This window comes from Microtus oregoni, unplaced genomic scaffold (genome assembly GCF_018167655.1).
Source record: "Microtus oregoni isolate MIOR12 unplaced genomic scaffold, Mior012 000000F_ref0000247, whole genome shotgun sequence".
Lineage (NCBI taxonomy): Eukaryota > Metazoa > Chordata > Mammalia > Rodentia > Cricetidae > Microtus > Microtus oregoni.
Window position 1 is genome coordinate 52,698,760 of NW_024543059.1, and position 20,571 is coordinate 52,719,330.

At 42.0% G+C, this 20,571-nt stretch overlaps 1 protein-coding gene across 2 annotated transcripts in view; it reads left to right on the plus strand.

The window, feature by feature from the left end:
- LOC121447239 (serine/threonine-protein kinase TNNI3K) overlaps nucleotides 1-20,571 on the plus strand; it is a 217,186-nt gene that overhangs the window by 79,561 nt on the left and 117,054 nt on the right. Inside the window, exons 12-17 of one of the 2 annotated variants that reach the window (XM_041650381.1) lie at nucleotides 6,336-6,422; nucleotides 6,932-6,988; nucleotides 7,919-8,011; nucleotides 8,105-8,162; nucleotides 8,265-8,459; nucleotides 9,141-9,245. In XM_041650381.1, coding sequence (XP_041506315.1) covers nucleotides 6,336-6,422; nucleotides 6,932-6,988; nucleotides 7,919-8,011; nucleotides 8,105-8,162; nucleotides 8,265-8,459; nucleotides 9,141-9,245 — 595 coding nt within the window. The remainder of the gene's footprint in view (nucleotides 1-6,335; nucleotides 6,423-6,931; nucleotides 6,989-7,918; nucleotides 8,012-8,104; nucleotides 8,163-8,264; nucleotides 8,460-9,140; nucleotides 9,246-20,571) is intronic. The other variant, XM_041650390.1, reaches the window with a different exon arrangement.

A 20,571-nucleotide genomic window follows, 5' to 3' on the forward strand; every position in this document is an offset into this window, starting at 1 on the left:
GGTGTGATCAGAGCTGGAGCAAGTGGAGGAGAGGCAACTTGCAGTTGGTGCTCTTGACCCTAGGCACAACGGCAGGAGAAGGCAGCTGGATCAGCGGCAGCATCTGCTTTGTTCTGGGTCTGTGCATTTGTCTTTTCATTGCACCCCTTAATAAACTGGCTAATAGGCGTTTGTGGGTTCTTGTTTCACACTTTGCTGGCTTGCTCTCTGCCTTGATTCCAGGTTCATGCTTAGCTGACTTCCTTATTCAGCCCAGGATTATTGCATTAAGAATGATGCCACTCACAGAATTAGGTCCTTCTGCACCAGCTGACAATCAAGACAATCCTCCACAGATGTGCCCATAGACCAATCTGAGCTAGGCGATTCCTCAAGGATAACTCTACGCTGTGCCAATGACAAAGCTACGACAGTCCTCATATTCAAGTAAACAAACAGTTGGACCAGCCATTCTTACTCTGGCCAGAATCCTTTTCTCTTTTTTGCATAATCAACTCAACTCGGCGTTCAAGTTCAGCTTGCAACTGATCCCATAGCCTTCCCTAACCCCCATTCCAGGCTGCAGCAGGACATTGCAGAGAGACCCACTCACAGCATCTTCTGCTTTTCTTCCTCAAGTTTGGCTAAATAAAATAAAAATAATGTGTATGGTGTAAACAAGAGATGTATTTTCCTTTACTGATAAATAGCATTGCTACAAAAGGAAGGAAGATCTGCATTTCAGCAGTGTAGCTCTCATCCCTACACTGTGTTCCATCCCAGAGATGCATTGGCAGCTAGTCTGCAATGGTGCTGAGCCAGGAACTGAGGTGAAGCAGTGAGCAATACAGAAAGCATCTTCATGTGCTGAGGAAAGCCATAGTTCGAGCGTGAAGAGACTGGCCACACCCCCTCATCTGCCATGTGATGGCAAGGGCAAGGGAAGGATTCCTCCCCAGTGCCCCTGCCACCTAAAATGGGTGAGGAAGTTCCTTCCTCCCCCTTACCAGCTACAACACTTGAGAAATTAGGCCCTGTACCTCCTCTGGGTATCACAGTAGAACTGGCCCTATTGATGGGGTGAGGGTGTACCAGCCCCAAGATTGTGAGTGTGGAGGATCTGGCCACAGATAGTTCTTAAAAAAATACTCAGGCACGAAATGGAAGCAGCATTCATTCAACTCCTAGTTGAGTAAGCAAGGATGGTGAGATGCTATAATAATGCTCTAATATAAGGAGAGATCCTATGAGAAGAAAAAATTTTCTTCCTCAAGAGCCACGAAGTCGCAGCTGTGTCCATGACAATGATGTGTTACCGGGCTGTTGTCCTAACAACCCTGGAGACAGATGTAGAACCTCACACACCTAGAAAATAAAATAACTATGCAATAGGGTGACAGTTAAGAAGATTACCGTCCCCCCGACCCAGCACTAAAGCTCTGAAAGTGCCGCCCGTGGCTATAATGGAGCTACCGACACAGCCACCTACCCTCTGTTTAAGACATTTGAGCACAGACGCGAAAGTCTTAGCTATAGGAAAATCTTTTATTTGATTAGTGGAAGATTGGTTATGTCTGAACATGTCTTAATGTGACTTTAGTGTCTCTCTGTCCACTGTCAAGGGTTCGGTTGGTGAGTGGATTGGCGATGTTCACAAGGGGATGTTTCTCCTTCACTCCTTTTGACCAGGATTGCAGAGAACTCCCTGGTGTTCATGGCTCCTTCCTCGACTTGCTCTCGGTTTGTCAGAGCTCTCCCAGCAAAAGAACGTTTCCTACTCTCAGGCCTCCAAGGCTGTCAGCAGGAGGAAGGTAAAGCAGGGACGTTCTGCAGAGCGCAGGGGCTACTTGGCACCTTCCCAGCAGCCTCTGGCTTATCACCAGCCAGAACTCAGCCACTCATTAGGCTCTTGATGGAAAGTATTACAAAGAAAATGCCAGCAAATCGTGCCACCATGCTGGCAGGAAATTGAAACTGCTCGGAGCAAATGGAGCCCAGAGAGCTTTTACAATGAGAGGGACATGAAGGGTGGGATCTGCTGCTCTCACAGGCAGTTAGGGTTCAGGATGCTGCGTCCTCCTCCACAGGGGAAGCACCTAGGTCCTCTGCCCATCAGCAGAGTCAGTTCACAGAGGTGCCTGAGGGACAGGGAAGGGCGTGTGTGAGCTAGGTTCTGTTGTGCCTGCCTGCATACATGCTGGGGTGTGGGTGTACATACATGCTGGGGTGTCAGGGGGAAAGTGAGTATCTTCTAGGAGAAGCAAAAATAATGAAAAAATATTCTGATTTGGTTTTGTTGTTTTATTCGATATATATATATATATATATATATATATATATATATATATATATATGTAGTGTTTGGTTTCACCCAAGGTCTAGTGGATATTTAGTATATCTGGCTTTTGATTACCCAATCGGTGTTGGGTTTGGGTATAAGTGCCTGCTCATGAAGTGGGCCTTATGTCAAATAAGTTATTGGTTTGCTATTCACACAAGTTCTGTGCCAGAATTACTCTAGCATATTTTAAAGGCAGGGTAGATTGTGGGTCAAAGGCTCTGTGGATGGATTGGTGTCCATGTTTCTTTTCAGCAGATGGCATAGTACCTTCTCACACCAAAGAGATTGTAGTGTAGTGATAAGGACTCAATGTAGGCACCAACTCGGCTTCTCCCCGTTCAGTGAATTGTCTAAGTGTTGCCCTCAGCAATGGGACTCTGCTATCGGTTTGGTGAGCACAACTTTTCATCTTAGCAATTGCCCATGTTGTTTGTGGATTTCCAGGGGACTCTTTTGGCCAACAATTTAATTGACTATAACTTAGTCCCACCACTGATACACCTTGGCTACAAGAGATGACCAGTTCAGACTCTGTATCCCCTATTACTTGGCCTCTCTTGGATCACCTTCATAGATTTCAGAAGGTTCCATTGCTATAGGCTTACACACCACCCTTAAAATGCCCTCAATCCCAGCCATTATTCCCCACATCACTTCCTTCACTATATCTCCTCCTATATGATTCACCCCTCCTGCCCTCACCTACCACAAGTCTGCCCATAAAATCTATTCTATTTCCCCCTTCTGAGGAAATTCCTGTTTACACCCTTGACCCACTATTTGCCTAACATCTATAGATATACAAAATGTAGCTTGTCTATCATTTATTTCATGGTTAATATCCACTAATAAGTGAATACATACCATAATTATCTTTCTGGATCTCAGTTACCTCACTCAAGATGATTGTTTCTAGTTCCATCCATTTGCTTGTAAATTTTATGATGTCTTTTTTCAGTTGAGTAATACTCCAATGTGCAAATGTACCATGTTTTCTTTATCCATTCTTTGGTTAAGGGACATATAGATTGTTTTTGGTTTCTAGTTATGATGAATAAAGCCACAATGAACATCAAGCAACTGTCCTTGTAGTAGGCTTGAAGGACCTTTTGGATCTATGGCCAATAGTGACATATCTGGGTCTTAAGGAAGATTGAGTCCTGTCATTCTGAAGAACCACTTTTCTGATTTCCATAGTGGCTGTACAAGTTTGCACTTACTCCAGCAATGAATTACTCCACATGCTCAGTGGCATGATCTTCCATTTATTTTAATGATCTTAGTCATTCTAACAAGTGAAAGATGGAATCTCAAAGTAGTTTTGATTTAAATTTCCCTGATGACTAAGGATGTTGAACATCTCTTTAAGTGTCTCTCTGCCATTTGAGTTTCCTCTATTGAAAAATATCTGTTTAGAGCTGTATCCTGTTTTTAATTGTTTTTATATCTATAATCTATTGATTTCAGCCCTTTGATTATTTCTTGCTGTTTAGTCCTCTCGAGTGTGATTACTTTGTGTTGTACCTGAGCTTTCATATGTATTGTTAAGTTGCTAGTATGATATCTCTAATTCTAAATTTCTTAGTCTGTGAAATTTTCTCTTAGCACTGCTTTCACTATGTGCCATAAGTTTGGGCATGTGGTGTATTCATCTCCCTTGAATTCTAGAAAGACTTTATATCTCTTTCTTTATTTCTATCTTAACCCATTTTTCATCTAATGTGGATTTGTTTAGTTTCCATGAGTTTGTAGACTTCTCTTGTTTCAGTTGTTGTTGATGATATTAAGTTTAATCCATGGTGGTTTAACGAGATATGGGAAGTTATTTCAGCTTTATTGTATCTGTTGAGACTTGCTTTTTGACTGAGTATATAGTCAGTCTTGGAAAAAGTTCCATGACGTGCCGACTTAAAGGTATATACTTTTGTATTTGGGTGAAATGTTCTTTAAATATCTGTTACGTCATTTTGGTTTATAATGTCTATTAATTTCAGTATTTCTCTGCTTAGTTTTTGTCTGAATGATCTGTCTATTAATGCGAGTGGAATTGAAGTCTCCCATTAGTGGTGTATGTGGGTCAATATGTGATTTAAACTGTAGTAGTGTTTATTTTCCAAACTTGAGTGCCCTTGTATTTGAGACATAGATGTTAAGAGTTGAAATGTTGACCCAACCATCTCCCACTGCCTCTACAACAGCAACCATAGGAGCCATATACCCTACCTACACTTAAAGGAAGAGGTGAGGGTCTGAGCTCCTGACTGTACAGTCCTGATCTCTGGGCATCTGTGCTCGCTTCATTTTCTGTGTGACACATTCTGATGACCCAAGGGCCCTTACCCCTCTTCTTATCTCTCTTCATCTGCCCAGAGGCACCATGCTCATCTGCCTCTGCCCTGCTTCACATGGGCTTCCTTTAGTCGTGAATAGGGCATGATCTTGTCATGTCTGCTCCCAACTCAGAAATTTTACGTTATATGCTACCCCTTCCCATCGGGCTCTCGCTAGAAATGTGCCTCTTGACTAACATCATTCGGGCTCTGAGGTTTTGCTGATCCCTGTCACACGTGTCCAAGAAAAAAGTAATAATAACTAGGGCTGGCCCTCATTGTTTCAACACAGCCTGTATCTGTGGTTTGAGAAAATGGAAAACTCCCAACTCACAAACAGATATCTAAAGATGGTAAAAAAAAAAAATACCCTAGTTGCTAACTTCTAGAGAGCTAATAGATTTGCTTAGAACTTTTATTATTTCTATACATTATTGTTTGTTTTCTTGGAGGAGTCTGGATCTAGAATGTTCATTTCAGAAAAATGCCCCAGTGTCAGTAAGTGTGTTGACTTCTCCATCCTGTGTTGTTGGACAGACCATACTATTCACTGGGCTTTTTTTTAAAACAGGAAAACATAATAAGTGAGCTCTACTGTGGGCTCCCTATATGTAAATTCGTGTGGCAAAGTCAATCCTAACTGCCAGGCATCTGTGATAGGAAAGTATTTCTTCGTTGCAGATTCTGAAGTTGGCCATTTGTACAGCGGGTTTGATTGCATTTCGCAAGGCTCTGGTCAAGGTCGTTAAGGTCGACTTCCTCTTTTACAAATTAGCTTCAGGAGATTCTTTTCATAGTGAAAGCATACAATAGTGCCAAGGTTCAATTCTATTGAAAATCAATGGTATTCTCTGAAAAGCATTTAACATTTTTTGTCTTCTGCAAGAATAAATGTTGGCACGTTTAATAAGTCCAGAACGCTAGTGGTGGTGGCTTATATCCGAAATGTGTCTCTCAACCTAGTGACATTCCAGGATTGGTGATAACCCCTCACACCTTAGAGCCCTGGGCATGAAGCTGGCAGCTGAAAGAGTAACAGTTTCTTGTGATTTAAGGTATAGGCATGGTAAGATATTACCTCTGTGCTCCCTGTGACTATTGTCACAAAGCCACAGTTGGGTGGAAGGTGGATAGGAAGATCCCAGTGTAAGCAGCCATTCCCAATGACAGACTCACTGTAGAAGAGGAATACAGGCATCTATGGGCAGCTTGCTGTCTCCACCACAGAAATCCATGCCATTATCTTAGTGCTGGGTTACTGGCATTTCCAACCAAATGCCATGTCCAGTCTCAGCGTGTGCCATTTTATCTCAGTTACCTTATGTGTGTTTCATACATTGAATCATGTTCTAACCACATATTCTTGCACCATTTCATGTATGGTTAAGTTTTCATCTATCTCACAATTTCTGTAGCTATTTGTTCAACTACCTTGCAGTCCTCTTACAAATAGGAGCATAGTCCTGTGTGCATTGTATTGCCTCTGCCCACTGTAAACTATCAGGTGACAATCAGTACATTATTTTCAATGAATAAAGTATTAAATCCACATTGTTTTATATTACTTGATGAGTAGTAACCTATGTTACAAATATTCTCGAGTTTTGTTTTGTTTTGTTTAGGGAGGTGCTTCTGCTGAATAAGCCAAGATGAAATTAAAGTTCATTCTTTTTCTTTCCATGAAGGACATGATGCCATTGTCACACTCCTGAAGCACTACAAAAGGCCTCAGGATGAGCTGCCGTGTAACGAATATTCTCAACCTGGAGGAGGTACTCCTCTTTGCTCTTGTGTTTTCATTGCTGTGCAATATTGAATGCAATGGCAAGTGTGCATTGTGTTACTGTCCATGAGAGTTGAGGAAGGAGGATGTAGCCAAGCCAGGAGACTCATCTCTGGAAAGTTTGTATTTGGGTGAGGATACACAAAGAATAGTCAACATCATCAACCTGTAGTTCCTTCAAGCATAGCCTTTCTTGGATTGAATGAACACGGAGTTTGTACAAGACTAGGAAGCCCAGGAAAGCAGAGAACAGTCATTTTCAATAACTTAATAAGACAAGAAAAGATACAAAGTACATCTGCTGGGGTCTTCTAAAACATAGTTAGAATCTTGTGCAGATCTAGACAAGCATGCTCAGTACACCTTCCTACCCTAAAGGAGATTTAAGCCTTGAGCTGTTTCCTTCACCTTCATTGACTGCTTCAGTTTTATCGTGCTGAATGTTAGATAGAAAGAAATGATCGCTGCCTTCACCTCTGCTGTATAATTTGATTCTAGATGGCTCCTATGTGTCTGTTCCATCCCCCTTGGGGAAGATTAAAAGCATGACAAAAGGTACTTATCAACGGGAGGGTTGCTGTTTTGTTGCTGGGAGGGATTATTGACTAACTATGACAACCACGTGTTGGATTTGGTTGTGAGCCACGACTATGTCACCAGTCTAAGCAATACTGCCTGTAGTCCATTCTTCTTATAATTAGACTTGACTTTACACTCTTCAGTCCACAGTTACAACAACACCAGGACATTCACGAGTATTAAAGAAAGTTCAGACAAATGTAGTATGATTTATATGTTTACATTTTTAACAAAATATTAATTACAATTACTAATATTGTTAGAAGAACTAGAAATAAATTTGCTTTAGAAAAGATTCAAATTAATAAATTGTTATTTTTTCAAATCTCTAAGATAATAGACACTCAGATACTTCTTTAAATGCATGCAGAATGTTGAAATTAACAGCACTAAACCAGGAAGGTGTAAAACACAATTTCATGACATTTTAATATTTAACCATTTGGAATTTGTGGTTTTAAAAGTCCTTTTTGGTGGGGGGTATTTTCTCAGATTGATTCCTATGCATATTACCTGCCATTTAATTGGTATCCCCTAAAGGTCCAGTTTGTCAATAGATATTTGACTTCCGTATTGATGGAGGTTGAAGGGATTGCCTGGTTTTCTCAGGCTATGAAGCAAATCATACTGGAGAGTGGCTTGCGTCCTCCAGCTATGTTAACTGATGATCAGATGAGCAATAAGCTCAGCCTTGATCACTGAGACTGAGCATCTGAGCCGGAAGAACGTGGTTCTGGTAACGCAGGCCCTGGGAGCACATGCGCTTAGGTCTTAGCCTCTCCAAGTGATAGATTACAGTTGGGAGAAAGTGGTTGTGGAGAAGCCCCTGGCGCCAAGCAAGCCCGTTGTGTATTCATGTCCACGTGTGCACAGCCCCCACGTAAAAAAGGCAATTACTGTTTGCAGAGAAAGCCGACGTTCTCCTCCTGAGGGCTGGATTGCCCTCCCGGTTCCATCTCCAGCTCTCTGAAATTGAGTTCCATGAGATTATCGGCTCAGGTAAGTTAAGAAAGCAGCGCTCAGCGATGGTGTAGCAATCTCTAACTCGCCTTGACAAGCAAACATTTACCAACTTCTCTTAAACAATTTTAGGTTCTTTCGGGAAAGTCTATAAAGGGCGATGCAGGAATAAAATAGTGGCGATAAAACGGTAAGTGGGCAGAGGAAAGAGATCTGCTTCGTGGGCTGGGAAGAGCAGGGGCAGCTGCCCCAAACTGCTGTTGACGACAAGGTGTCTCCACTCTCATCCTAGATACCGAGCCAACACCTACTGCTCCAAGTCAGATGTGGATATGTTTTGCCGAGAGGTCTCTATCCTCTGTCAGCTCGACCACCCTTGCGTGGTTCAGTTTGTGGGAGCCTGCCTGGATGACCCCAGCCAGTTCGCTATTGTCACGCAGTACATATCAGGAGGGTCCCTGTTCTCCCTTCTTCATGAACAGAAGAGGTACTGGCTCTGGTCCTTACTCACCTTGATCTCAGCACCTTTGCCCCATCCCCAGGGCATCTGACATCTCTCAGTGCTAACGTGTGCGGCATTTTAACACAGCTGATTATTTATGAGTAATTCTTATATTTCAAGAAGTAAAATAAAGTGATTTTTCACAGAAAGCCAAAGGTGACAGATTCAAGGACTTTAAGTTGCTAACGGAAACTTATAAATAGACTAACCTTGACATGACAACAAACTGGGTGTTTGGAAGCGCAGAATAAAACAATCATCTAGGCTCATAGTGCTGATCAGAGAAAGTTTTTAAAAAAGAAAGCTTTTGTGCACGTCTAACCTGAGTTTGTGTTCAAGATCTCTATCGATAGTAACTAGGAAATGATTTCCCTCAGTGGCTCCAGAACATTCCATTTGTGTGTTGTTCTCATGAATTTTTGTGTGACCCAAATAAATTAGAAACTCAGGTATTCTATTTTTAAATGAATATCAGGATTGACATCTAGTGAAGCAGTTCCGAACTGTGGAAAGCCATTTGTCAGGCTGAGTTTGTAGCTCCGTCTTCAATGAATCAAAAATTAGATAGAGCTGCAGAGAATAATCCTCATTCTGCTTTGTTTTGCAAGACATGCTGAGTGCTGGCTTCAACCAGCTCATCTCTATCCCGTTTACTTTCTCCTCTAGGATTCTGGACTTGCAGTCTAAGTTAATCATTGCTGTAGATGTCGCCAAGGGCATGGAGTACCTGCACAGCTTGACGCAGCCCATCATACACCGTGACCTGAACAGGTACTTGGCTTTCCCAATGATGAACCTATGACTTGATAGCTAATGAGAAGCCCAACATAACCTGCCAAGGACATGGTTTAGCTTTATCTTAGATCAAGATACTTTATACTCGGAAAGGGAATAGGCCACTGTCATTGTCTCACAGCCATCTGAAACTGTGTGACTGCTGTCTCAGGGACCGTCTGAATCTATGGAATGTCCAGAAATAATGGTGCCGTGTGTTAAGATATGGGATGTGGTAATGTCTCCATCAAGGATAACTGTGGCTCACAGAAGTCAGTAAGTGCTGGCCTTACTGACAGAATACTCTAGGCTGCCAGCCAGACAGAAACCCAGCACCTGTGGTTATCTACAGTGCTTGGGATTTGATAAGGATAATTACAAATAAGTTGCAAATAAGATTTACCTACTTGATGCATTACAATGGCTACCATATTTTATAATTTTATCATTTGGTTTATTTCAAAACACTTATTGTAAAACAATGAAGCATGCTATGCTGTCAGAGGCCGCATGCGTCTTGTATCAACTGCATCTCTTGGTTGTGTCATTGGGCCACATGTATGGTCTAACCAATACCACCGAGAGCTGTGCATGGGCACACACTGTGACAAAATCTAAACACATTGACAGTCACCGCCTGCTGCTAGGCAAGCATGTGATTGGAATTCTCAAGCTAGTGGTAGGGTCAGTGAGTAACCTCAGTACTACGAAGGGTGTTCCCATCTCAGACAAAGCAGGGGATGAGAGGGTCTCACTGACAAGCCCCTTTGTGCTGCCAGTTGTTTTCCTGGGGGAGGCTAGTAAATCCAGCCAAACCACAGCAGGATACTTACCTACTTTTCATGCAAAAGGCTTTCATGTTGAATAGAGCCTGAGACAAATATAGAATCAATGTTCTTCACAGAACTGGGACCCCTAAGAGGTTTCAATGCTTTCCTTAAACAGTGACAACTTTCTCTAAGTAAGGTCTTGGTATAAGCCAAGGCTACTATACAAAATAGAGCAGTTTTGTCTGAGGACTGAATGTTGGGGTGAAAAACTCTCTTCACCTAAAAAAAAAAAAAAATAAAAAAAAATAAAACTCTCTTCACCTACCCGTTTCTCACTGCGGAGGCATCAGATCCACAGTCACATTGGTGGAACCCCTAGTCTGCTGTGCAGACAAGTAGACAGTCACTGGTCTATTCCATACCAACAAATCCCACTTCTTGACTGTGAACACGAGTCATATGAATCCTGGATATCATTTAAAACTTTTAAATATTAAGAAATTACTTTATTTATTCACTTGATCAACAACGCCATGGGCGTGGGCTGTGCTTACAGTGGGTTACATTTGGCATATATCCATGTGTAAAATGAAACTTACACACGTCTTACACTCCAACTTCCCAGGAGACTTCGCATCACAACAGAGACAAAAAATGATTATCCATATATATTTTAAGCAAGACAAATATATTTAGTAGCAAGTTCTATAAAATACAAGTAGTGAAGTTTTCTATAAAATTCAAGAAAGAATGTTAATCAGCTCAGAGGCATTTCGAGATAGCTCCGTGGATGAAGTGACACACCGCTCTTTCCCTAGGGATGAATAGATTTAAAAGAGCATCCCAAGGGTAGCGAGAGACTTATCAGATAGAGGTCAAAAGGTTAAACATATGTATAGGACCCTAAAATAAATAAAGTCATGCATGTGTGTGAGGTCCAAGGCTGAACACTGGGAAAGACGTAGAGAAAAGTGGACCTGGAAGAAATAAATCAGCGCATACTGGACAAGGAAGACTGGTTCGGCGCTCTTCTGTGTGTGAGGAAGAGCCCCAAGGTTGTTTCTGCTGCCATCACAAACCCAGGGTTTTGCTGTGAAAAGCCCAACTTGTGTCTGGTGGATTCTCCACGAAGATTCAGACAAGAACAGGATGAGACAGTTACTCCTGCTGTCGAGGGCAGAAGCTCATTAGCAAGAGAGCAGCAGTGGTGGGAAATGAGGAGCGGAAAGATAGACATGAAAAGCAGGAAAGAGAAAACGGTCCAAGCAGAGTTGGGAGAGTCTAATATTGTCTGCAAATAGTGTGAGAGCTTACATATCGTTTCTCAGTTTTAAACTAGCAGTCATGGCTTCCTTGTTCATTGTTAGTTCTTCTTTGCCTTTTCAAGAAATTTTTGCCAATAAACATTTTTATTCTTTGAGCTTCAGTAACAATATTTAGGGGAAAGATTCCAGTGTCAAATGACACTTAATTAACTGGGGACGTTGAGCAGGGAGGCTCTCACATCCTGTTTCTATCATCTGTTCCTGTCAACTTGCGAGGAAGCAGAGCAAAAGTAATGATTTCCGATTTTCTCCAGCAACAACCTTCATTCCCAAAGTTTATTCTTGTTAGTAAGTGTAAGCAGTTACCATCAGGTACCTAGCAGGACCAAAGATACAAACATTGGATAGATATGAAAAGGAAACATTTATTATATAAGAGAAACCAACTTATTTTACTTAATCATCTAACCATAGAGCTTAAATTTTCCAAAACTCTTCAAGTTTTATGAAACAGTAATAGAAACTTAACTACTGCATCTATTTTTGCAAACTGTTTTCTACCCATTTTACAATAAAACTTTCATTTCTTTTGTGTGTGTGTGTGTGTGTGTGTGTGTGTGTGTGTGTATGACATTGTACCTGACTCAAAGTCACATGCTTCCTACACCATAGGGGACTTACTACAATCTGTTTATATATACAATAAGTCTTACACGAAGGAAGCAACCGAAGTCTCCACATTGGGTAGAAGATGACTGGGTACCAAAATGATCTGTAAGCAGCTTTCAGGAGAATTTAAGTAAGTCAAGATCACAAAGCTTACTGAGGATGCAAAGCTGGAAAAACAAGTCTGGATCTTTCCTAAGAATCCACCCTTTGCGTTTCCTCAGTGCTCAGAATGTCTCCCTAGAACAGGCAGAGGGGCTCAGATGCCAGTTTGCCTTTGGATTGGTGTGAGTGTTGATAGCTTATGGTTTTATCTCTTCAACTGCTTCAGACATCACAGAGTTTCAGGGTCAGAGATCCTGCTCTCTCCCCAACCTACTGAGATCACAGCCTTGTATTCATACGTGGATGTTGCTCAATCAATGTATATTTAGAGACATTCTGGGGGTATTTATAAGGAAGCCACTGTAGTTAAACAAAAGAGTTCTTTTAAAAAGTGGAGAGGCTTAATATATATAGTTATACTGACTTCTGGATGGGGTCTCGAGGAGTCACTCAATGGCTTTTATAAAGGAAGGTAGGTGGAGGAGACGGCTGACCAGCTGGCAGAAAGGGGATACTTGTATAGTGGGGATGGAGGTTGTTTCTTAGCAAAAGAAAAAAGAAAACAAGGTCTCTCTGGGTCATTTTATTATACACTTAACATTAATTTTAGTCTTCAATATATACTAAGGAGAAGGTTCACATGATGAGCAAAACAGTTATTTTTTCCAGTAAACATGAGAACGAGGAAGAGGTAAGTCTATTTAACACTGGCAGTGCACAGGAGGGCTCTGCTAAGAGGCAGCCATGCTCTCATGGCGTCTGTAGTACTATTTATCCCATTGTATGGCCCATGACCTGAGGGACAGGCCAATCTGGAGCTGCCTGCTCAACACAGCCTTCACACTACATTGCAATGGAGTAGAGAGTCATGGCAGAGGACAGAGAGAGAATGCTTGGTAGTGATGGTATTTGTTGGGATTAACATTAGTTATCAAATGGTACCACCTAAAATTAGCTGAGGAGAATCCAGCAAGGATGGTCTACATTCTCTGGTCTGTGGGTGGATCTCTGGGGATTGTCTTAGCAAACCGATAGGGAAGATGCAGTCCCCTGCGAGCGGTCCGTAGCATTTAGATATTTCTAAACTACTCACAGGTTTATTCACGAATGCTCTCATTGCTTAAGGATCAACTTAAACCTTAACCCAATTTACATATCCATTCCCTGAAGTAAGTGCTTAAGGTCACAATGTCAGCTAAGGGCTTTAAAACATTTGGAAAAGAATATTTCTAAAATGTTAGAAAACGGTGACATCATTGCAAATAGATGTCCATTAAATGGGCGGTCTTCTCTCCAGATAAGTCTACTGCAGCATTTTACAGCACCATAGCAACGGAATAGTGACACCTGGCTTCACCGTGGCCATATGAATGTACTTTATGAGTATATACTATAGATAGATGATAGATGGATAGATAGATGATAGATAGATAGATAGATAGATAGATAGACGATAGATAGATGATAGATAGATAGATAGATAGATAGATAGATGATAGATAGGTAGACAGACAGATAGATAGAAAGACAGACAGATAGACCTATGTATACATTTTGTATATTATTAAGCACTATACAGATATGCATCTTGTTCTTATTACCTCATTTATTCCCCTATATAGGAAAGGAAGGGGATTATAGAAGAACTCCATTAGGTTCTATATTGTGATGCATGCCTGTAATCACAGGTCCTAGGAGGTGGCTGTAGGATTATATTAGAGGTCTGGGCTGTACAATTTGAGGCCAACTTTCACTACCTATTGAGATCCTATCTCAAGTGAAACAGAATGAAACAAAACAAAAACTTTGCATCATGTTTAACAAATATTTGCTTTCATAAAGTAAAACTAAGTAGTCTTTAGTGTAATTCTGAGGACTCTGCTGGTATTTTGAGAACCATCTTATTCCACTAAATATGATGGAAAATAATTACAGATAATTTAAAAGCAGAAAACTTTTTTGGTGATGAGTGACAGGTAATTTAAAAAGACAAGCCTGGTAGGGCTAAATGGATTTTAATTTTGAAGATGACATTTAAATAAATTAGCAAAGATTTTAGGAAATAACAAAGAAAAAACAGAGAAATTTTAATAGTTGTTTTTAACTTGACATGTGCATTTGCCTTTCAATTGAATACAAAATGTAAAACTGCAATTAAAAAACACAACAGTCAAACAAAGTGATTTATTGTTTTCCTAATTATCCATCAGGCATGGTTCCTGTTTGCAGGGATGGAGTCTGTGTGCCTGCCCATTGCAGTATGTGGTGAACAAAAAGTTCTTAGCACTTGTTGGTCAATGCTGTCTTGAGAACTTTAATGGCTACATACAGACCAAAGACATGATTCAGCTGCAAAATCTCCGAAGTCCACAGGAAGCTGTGGACATCAGGAAGCTGCTGACAGCTCTGGGTTTGTGGTTGTCTAGTTTAAATCTGTCTTCACAAGATTTTTAAACATTTTTCTAATCCTTTCCACTTTTGAACTGCATAAATAATGTTTTTTGAATGTTTGAAATTACCTAGGGCTTATGCTATGCTGTGTATGAGAATAATGGGCTCTAGGAGTTTTCTAGCAGAGTTCAGAACTTAAAGGAATATATCCCAAATGTATGAGTATCATATGGAGTCCCAGATTTTAAGATAGCCTTGGAGATTTCAACCATAGAATGGGCTGATTCTGAATGCCTCAGGATGAGCTTGAGGCTGGGCAGTTTTGAGGAAGACCAATGATTTGTCCATGATCACACAAACATTGCAATATGGGACTTTGGAAATTATTGTGCTAAATAAAATATAGTTATTTGTTCATCCTATCAAGGAGTAATGAAGAAGTCAGATGTGTGTAAGTCCTTACTCTGTGCAGAGAATAGGTGCTAAGACTTACCAGTTTCTAAAGAAGGTTCAAAGCCTACACTGTGGATGCTGAGGTATAGTCCCTGATTTCTGAATGACAGCAGTGTTCAAGGAATGTGTATTCTTCACAAGCAGCCAAAACAGAGGAAGCGCTTCCATATCAGACATAATTCATGGATATGTTCAAGGTAACAGACCAAAGAAGAATGCAGAATCTGATGATGATTGAATACATCTATGCATAGAACAGAAGAACTTCAGGCTTATGATGTTCCAGAATTTGGAGCAGTAGCAGGAAGTTTACTAGTTTAGAAGCCTTTGCTTGAAAATCCAAGCACAAAGTGCCCAAATTAGCATACGTGGGAGTCTCAGGTCTAAAGCTTAGGGATTCTGGAGTGTTTGGGATTTCAGACTCTCAGCTTAGGGATGCTCAGTATGCAACGGATCCATGTGCATTTAAAACCTGTATATATGTACACATATGTATTGTATATCCATTAACACTGAACATATGGAGTCCTGGCTTGCTGTGGTTAGTGTTTAAAAAGTGTGGGTCTGTACCTTCCTGCAAACGTCATGATATCGTTTGTCTTGTTGACTGAACAAAACTCCACTGTGCATAGGTAACATACTTTTTCCCATTAATCTTCTAATTCAATTATTGATAGGTTTGAAACATAAAACTGCCTTTGGGAAAGCTGGGACATATGTTCCTGCACCAGAACATGGTCCAAGTGGCAAAGTGCATGACCAGCTGAGTGCAGGAGCGTGAGTTGCCCTGTTCAGACTAAAAGAGTCAGTCACAAATCAATACAGCCCACATTGGACAAGACATACAAATACGTTTTTCATCCTTAAGAGCAAAAATTGAAGCACAGACTGTGACTTTACCATTCAGAGGGCCTCACTCTGTCACACACAGCAGAGGGGTACCTCAGCCCTCCTGCACAACGAATCATTCTCCCCTCTGTAAATTCGCTCAGATTAGGTTGCCTGGCCTCCACTCCAACACAGAGGCTTTGGAAATCTATCCGTTTGTCCTCAGCTCCCGGAACGTGCAGAGAAAAAAACATGATTTTCTTTAGACTCTGCAGTTCCTACCCATTACCTACACAGAAGTCCTCCACCTGCCTCATCCTGTCTTCATGTGGATGCCCCGCCCACCACGGTCCTCACCTACAGCACGTTTTCATCTGGCTTTAGTTTCCCTAACTAGGAACAGCTTTGCAGCCTGACTCCCAATTTCCCAGCTGCACCGCCGTAACGCACCAGGCCTGAGCAGCCAGTTCTCTGTGCATCCCCAGAAATAACGAAAATGTCCTCTGAGGGCCACTTAAAATCCTTCCTCTCTTACCTGCCCCCATTAGAATGATTCATTTAATCTTGACTGTACTCACCAGTTCTAAAAATAGTTCTCTTATGCAACACCTCATTAAGTAACTTCCGTTCAACATTAAACCCCTTCAAATCTGAGGGGTCATTTTGATGTTATCTGTTGTTCCACCAGCGGGTGTGGTCAAATCTGCCACAGTGAATCTCTTGGGTGAGTGGCATCAGAACCTCAGTTTGTCCTTTCCACTTTGGTCCTGACTCCCACACTCAAAGGTAGGTTTAAAGCCACATGTGAGAGACTTGAGTCTTTAATAGAAAACAGAAATTTCTGAGCAGGAACTCTAAGATGCAAAAATCCACATTTTGTTTGACAGAAAATTTCAGAGCTGTTTTTCTAAGTGGTTTGTTTTGCTCATTTTCCTTAAGACAACATAACCACACCCTGAGGACTTCCAAGCCAGGGAGCAGGGGTGCTTTCCCTTCTTGGAAGCCCCTTTCCTTCCCTCACTGAGGAGCAGAGTGTGAAGAAGTTGAAGGGGTGCCTCTCTGCCACGTTTCCCTGGGCTGCTCAGCTCACTGACCTGCAGTTTTCTTGTGTGGCTGGCTCCCTGCTTGGCTGTCTTCCATTATCCAGAGTCCCAGCCTGTACAAAGGAGGCTTTTGAAAATGTCAACAAAAGCTTCCCTCTGTCTGGCCTCATTTCTCTCTGCCCTTGTTTCTTAGGAGACTGGGTGGATGCCTGCTCAGTGCCTTGTCGATTTCCTGAGCAGCTAACCTTTCAGTAACGATGCTAACGCTGCCTCTGGCATCTCTGCCTTTCCAACCTGATCATTTTCAACCTCCACATGCTCAAATCTGTTAATGTTGGATTCTTAAGATGCTAAAGGTCCAGTACAATGTGCGGAGAGACCCAGAGTCAGAATTAATAGTTAAAAGCAGGGGGCACACTTGATAACTGAGCAATTCTTTCCACCTGACCATATCTCCAGTAGCTACTCTAGCATGCATTTGACAGACAGATGCCAATCAGTATGTGTGTGTAAATAATCCCACCTCACAGAATCTTCTCTAACCTGTGTCAATGAAACATTCCTTATCATTACTTTCAGGTAACAGTTATATGACTTCTTGGATTTAAATGAAAGAATACATTAGCAATCATTATCATCTTCCTTGAAGAATATTTTACTATTTAATAAGGTTTAAAATGATTATACTTTAATTTTGTATGAGGGGGTGCACACGCTGCAATAAGTGTGTATATACAAGGGTACAACTCGCAGGGCTCAGTTCTCTCTTTCTGCCATGTGTGGGTGGGGATGGAACTCAGTTCATTCACCTTAGAGGCAGGTACAGGACCCCACTGCGCCATCTCTATGGTACTATTTAGTATTCTTCAGCATCAAGTGTGCTTCTGGTTGTCTGTCTCCCTTTTGATTGTATGACTATGGCTATGCTTGCCACCCTGTTGACGGATAACTCCCTCCCTAAGGCTTTGGGGAGTACCTGGACTGCATATGGATCCTTCCTGTGAAGACTGCAGAAAGGATCCAGATCACATTCCTGCCTTTACAGAGGCCTGCGGTTGAACTCTGTTGAAATACGGAGCGGCGGGCTGTGTCCCGCCACCCAGCTAGCTTTACCCGAAATAATTACATGGAAACTGTATTCTTTTAAACACTGCCTGACCCATTAGTTTCAGTTTCTTATTGGCTAGCTTTTACATATTGATCTAACCCATTTCTATTAATCTGTGTAGTCCATGAGCTGGCTTACCAGGAATGATCTTAACCTGCATCTGTCTGGAGTGGGAGAATCATCGCGACTCCCTGACTCAGCTTCTTTCTCCCAGCATTCCGTTCTGTTTACTCCGCCTACCTAAGGGTTGGCCTATCAAATGGGTCTAGGCAGTTTCTTTATTAATAAGAAATCACTCCCACATCACTCTGTATCATGGATTCCATTGGCAATCCCATTACACAGACTCATAGCTGGGGAGAATGGGAGTTTCCTGTGTCCAGAGTCCCCCTCTGTGACTCTCGGCAGGGCTCATGCACACAGTGATGATGCCTACATTCCCCTTACGCAGCAGCTGGGTAACAACCTTCGTGGTGAGGTAGAGCCATCAGAAGTACTTTCTGGAAGTCAGGAAGACTAAGCTGTGTTTTCTTGGAGACTGTATGGGGCACCAGGATCATTATACAGTTCTTCTTCCTGGGCCAACCAACTCACTCAGCAGTACAGTTCAGTAAATACCCAAATTAATGAGAAGAAGGTTATTCTGTCCTCTATTTAATAATGGCAGTAAAGAAATAGCTTTGCTTCCCTCCCATTGGTTTACCTTTGTTACATCACTCGACTTTGCCATCCCTCCTTTTGGTTCTCCCTGGTTACATCACATGACTGGCTTCGCCATCCCTCCCATTGGTTCATCCTCATTACATCACTTGACTGGTTTTACTTCTCTTCTTTCTGATCCAAGTTCTTCATGAACAAAAGGGAGTCAGTATCAGCTATGTGTCCCTGTTCACAGAAACACCTTTGTGGTGAGTGGTAGAGTCAGGTCATAAATACATTAGAGGAAGAGTCCACAAAAAGCTTGCTTTTAATTGTCAAATCAGAAAGCACTCATCTCAAAGGGATAAGAGACAGTTTATTGTAGAGCCAAAATATGAGTGGCCATGGCTATGGAACACAGATTCTGAGCTCCCAAACTCCATGTTCTGAGGTGATAACAGATTCATGGCATTTTTATAGAAATGAGACAGAGTCATAAATCAAGATAGTTTTAAGACACTGATGGAAACAGCAGGCCAGCCACTTACAGCCAAAGGGGGACATCTCTGCCATCAGCCTTGGGTATTAAGACCTCTTGGCCTTCAGTGAGTAGAAGGTAGAGTTCTGTATCGACCTTCCAGTCCTGAGCTACACAAAGGAAAGGGCACTAAATATCTCTCCTGACATCTGAGCTACATCCAGATAAACCGACTCTGTACCCATAACACAACAGCTCTCAAGCCACAGGAGATCTACTCAGCCAGACAGCATTGGAGGTGTTTTACACAGGTAGGGTTCCTCCGCTCCACCCCACACAAGGGCTGTCTGCTCACATAAGTCCTGTTCACTGCAAGCAGAGAATTCCATGCAGGTCTCAGATGTAGAGTCACTCTGTTTAGCAGAGCACTCGGCCTCACATCCGTGCAGAAGGTGGACGGTGCTGAGGTGACTAGACAGTGCAGGGACAGCATGCTACTTCTCTCAAAGGCTTATTGATACCTGCAGCAGCTGAGGAGAATATCAGGGCAGCCTCACAGGACACTCGCAGCTCTTGAATGCTGCAGTGACCGTCTTCATATCAATTACATTCGGTGCCTTTCCATGAAGAGTTGTACTCCCAGTCACTAGACCCTCCACACATCAGGGCTTTGAACCCCTCCAGAAGTTGGTGAAAGGCACTCGGCACTGTGGATGAAATAGCCAGGACTCTTGTGATGTTGGCCTTCTCTACCATGGGGAGGGAAACCCTCTGTCTGAATTCTTAGAGTAGCAGCCTGCTTTTATTAGTCCATTCAGAGCAAAGGGTCAGGGTTCTTGGGTGACCCCTTTCTTTGAGATTGGAGCACATTTTAATAGACTTCTGCTGTGTGTGGTCTCAGGAAGCTTCATCCTCCAGAGGCCTCCTGACTCAACAGGGCTTTTGAAGGGAGGTAATGATCACAGACATCTTCTAATTCTTCCACTTTCTTTAGCTTCTTTTTCTCATTTCACATAAAGAGTAAGGATACACGGATCCTGCTGTTGGATGTGCATGGCCTTGCGGGCAGACGTTTCACACTGAACTCTTATTAACCTTGACAAAGTTCCTTTTGTATCCTAAATATGAAACTAATGAGCTGTTAATCACCAAGTAACTTCTTCAGCTCTGGGATGGCAGAAAGAAAATCTAAGAATTTCCTTATGGCTTCAACTTCCGTCTTTTTGGCGTGGCTACATCTCTAGCATCTCTCTGAAAACATACTGGACATAGATGATACCCTGGGCTGTTTGCCCCTAACTGACTCTTGTCTACCCCTAGTGGCTCCTCCAGGAATGTCACCCCCTGGTTAAAATCCCTCCAGACTCCAGTGCATTCCCTATTGGATAGGAGGTTCTCTGTCAGGGGAGCCATTGTGCATGTTGTACTGTTCTAGCCCTAGGCCCTTAGTAAGCATTCAGTTAATAGTCATTCCATGCAAGAAGGAATTAATTATAATTATAAAAAAAATCAAGGGTCGTATCCACCAATGTGATTATGCCCCAGCTATCAAATTCAGTGTTTCACATCCTATCTAG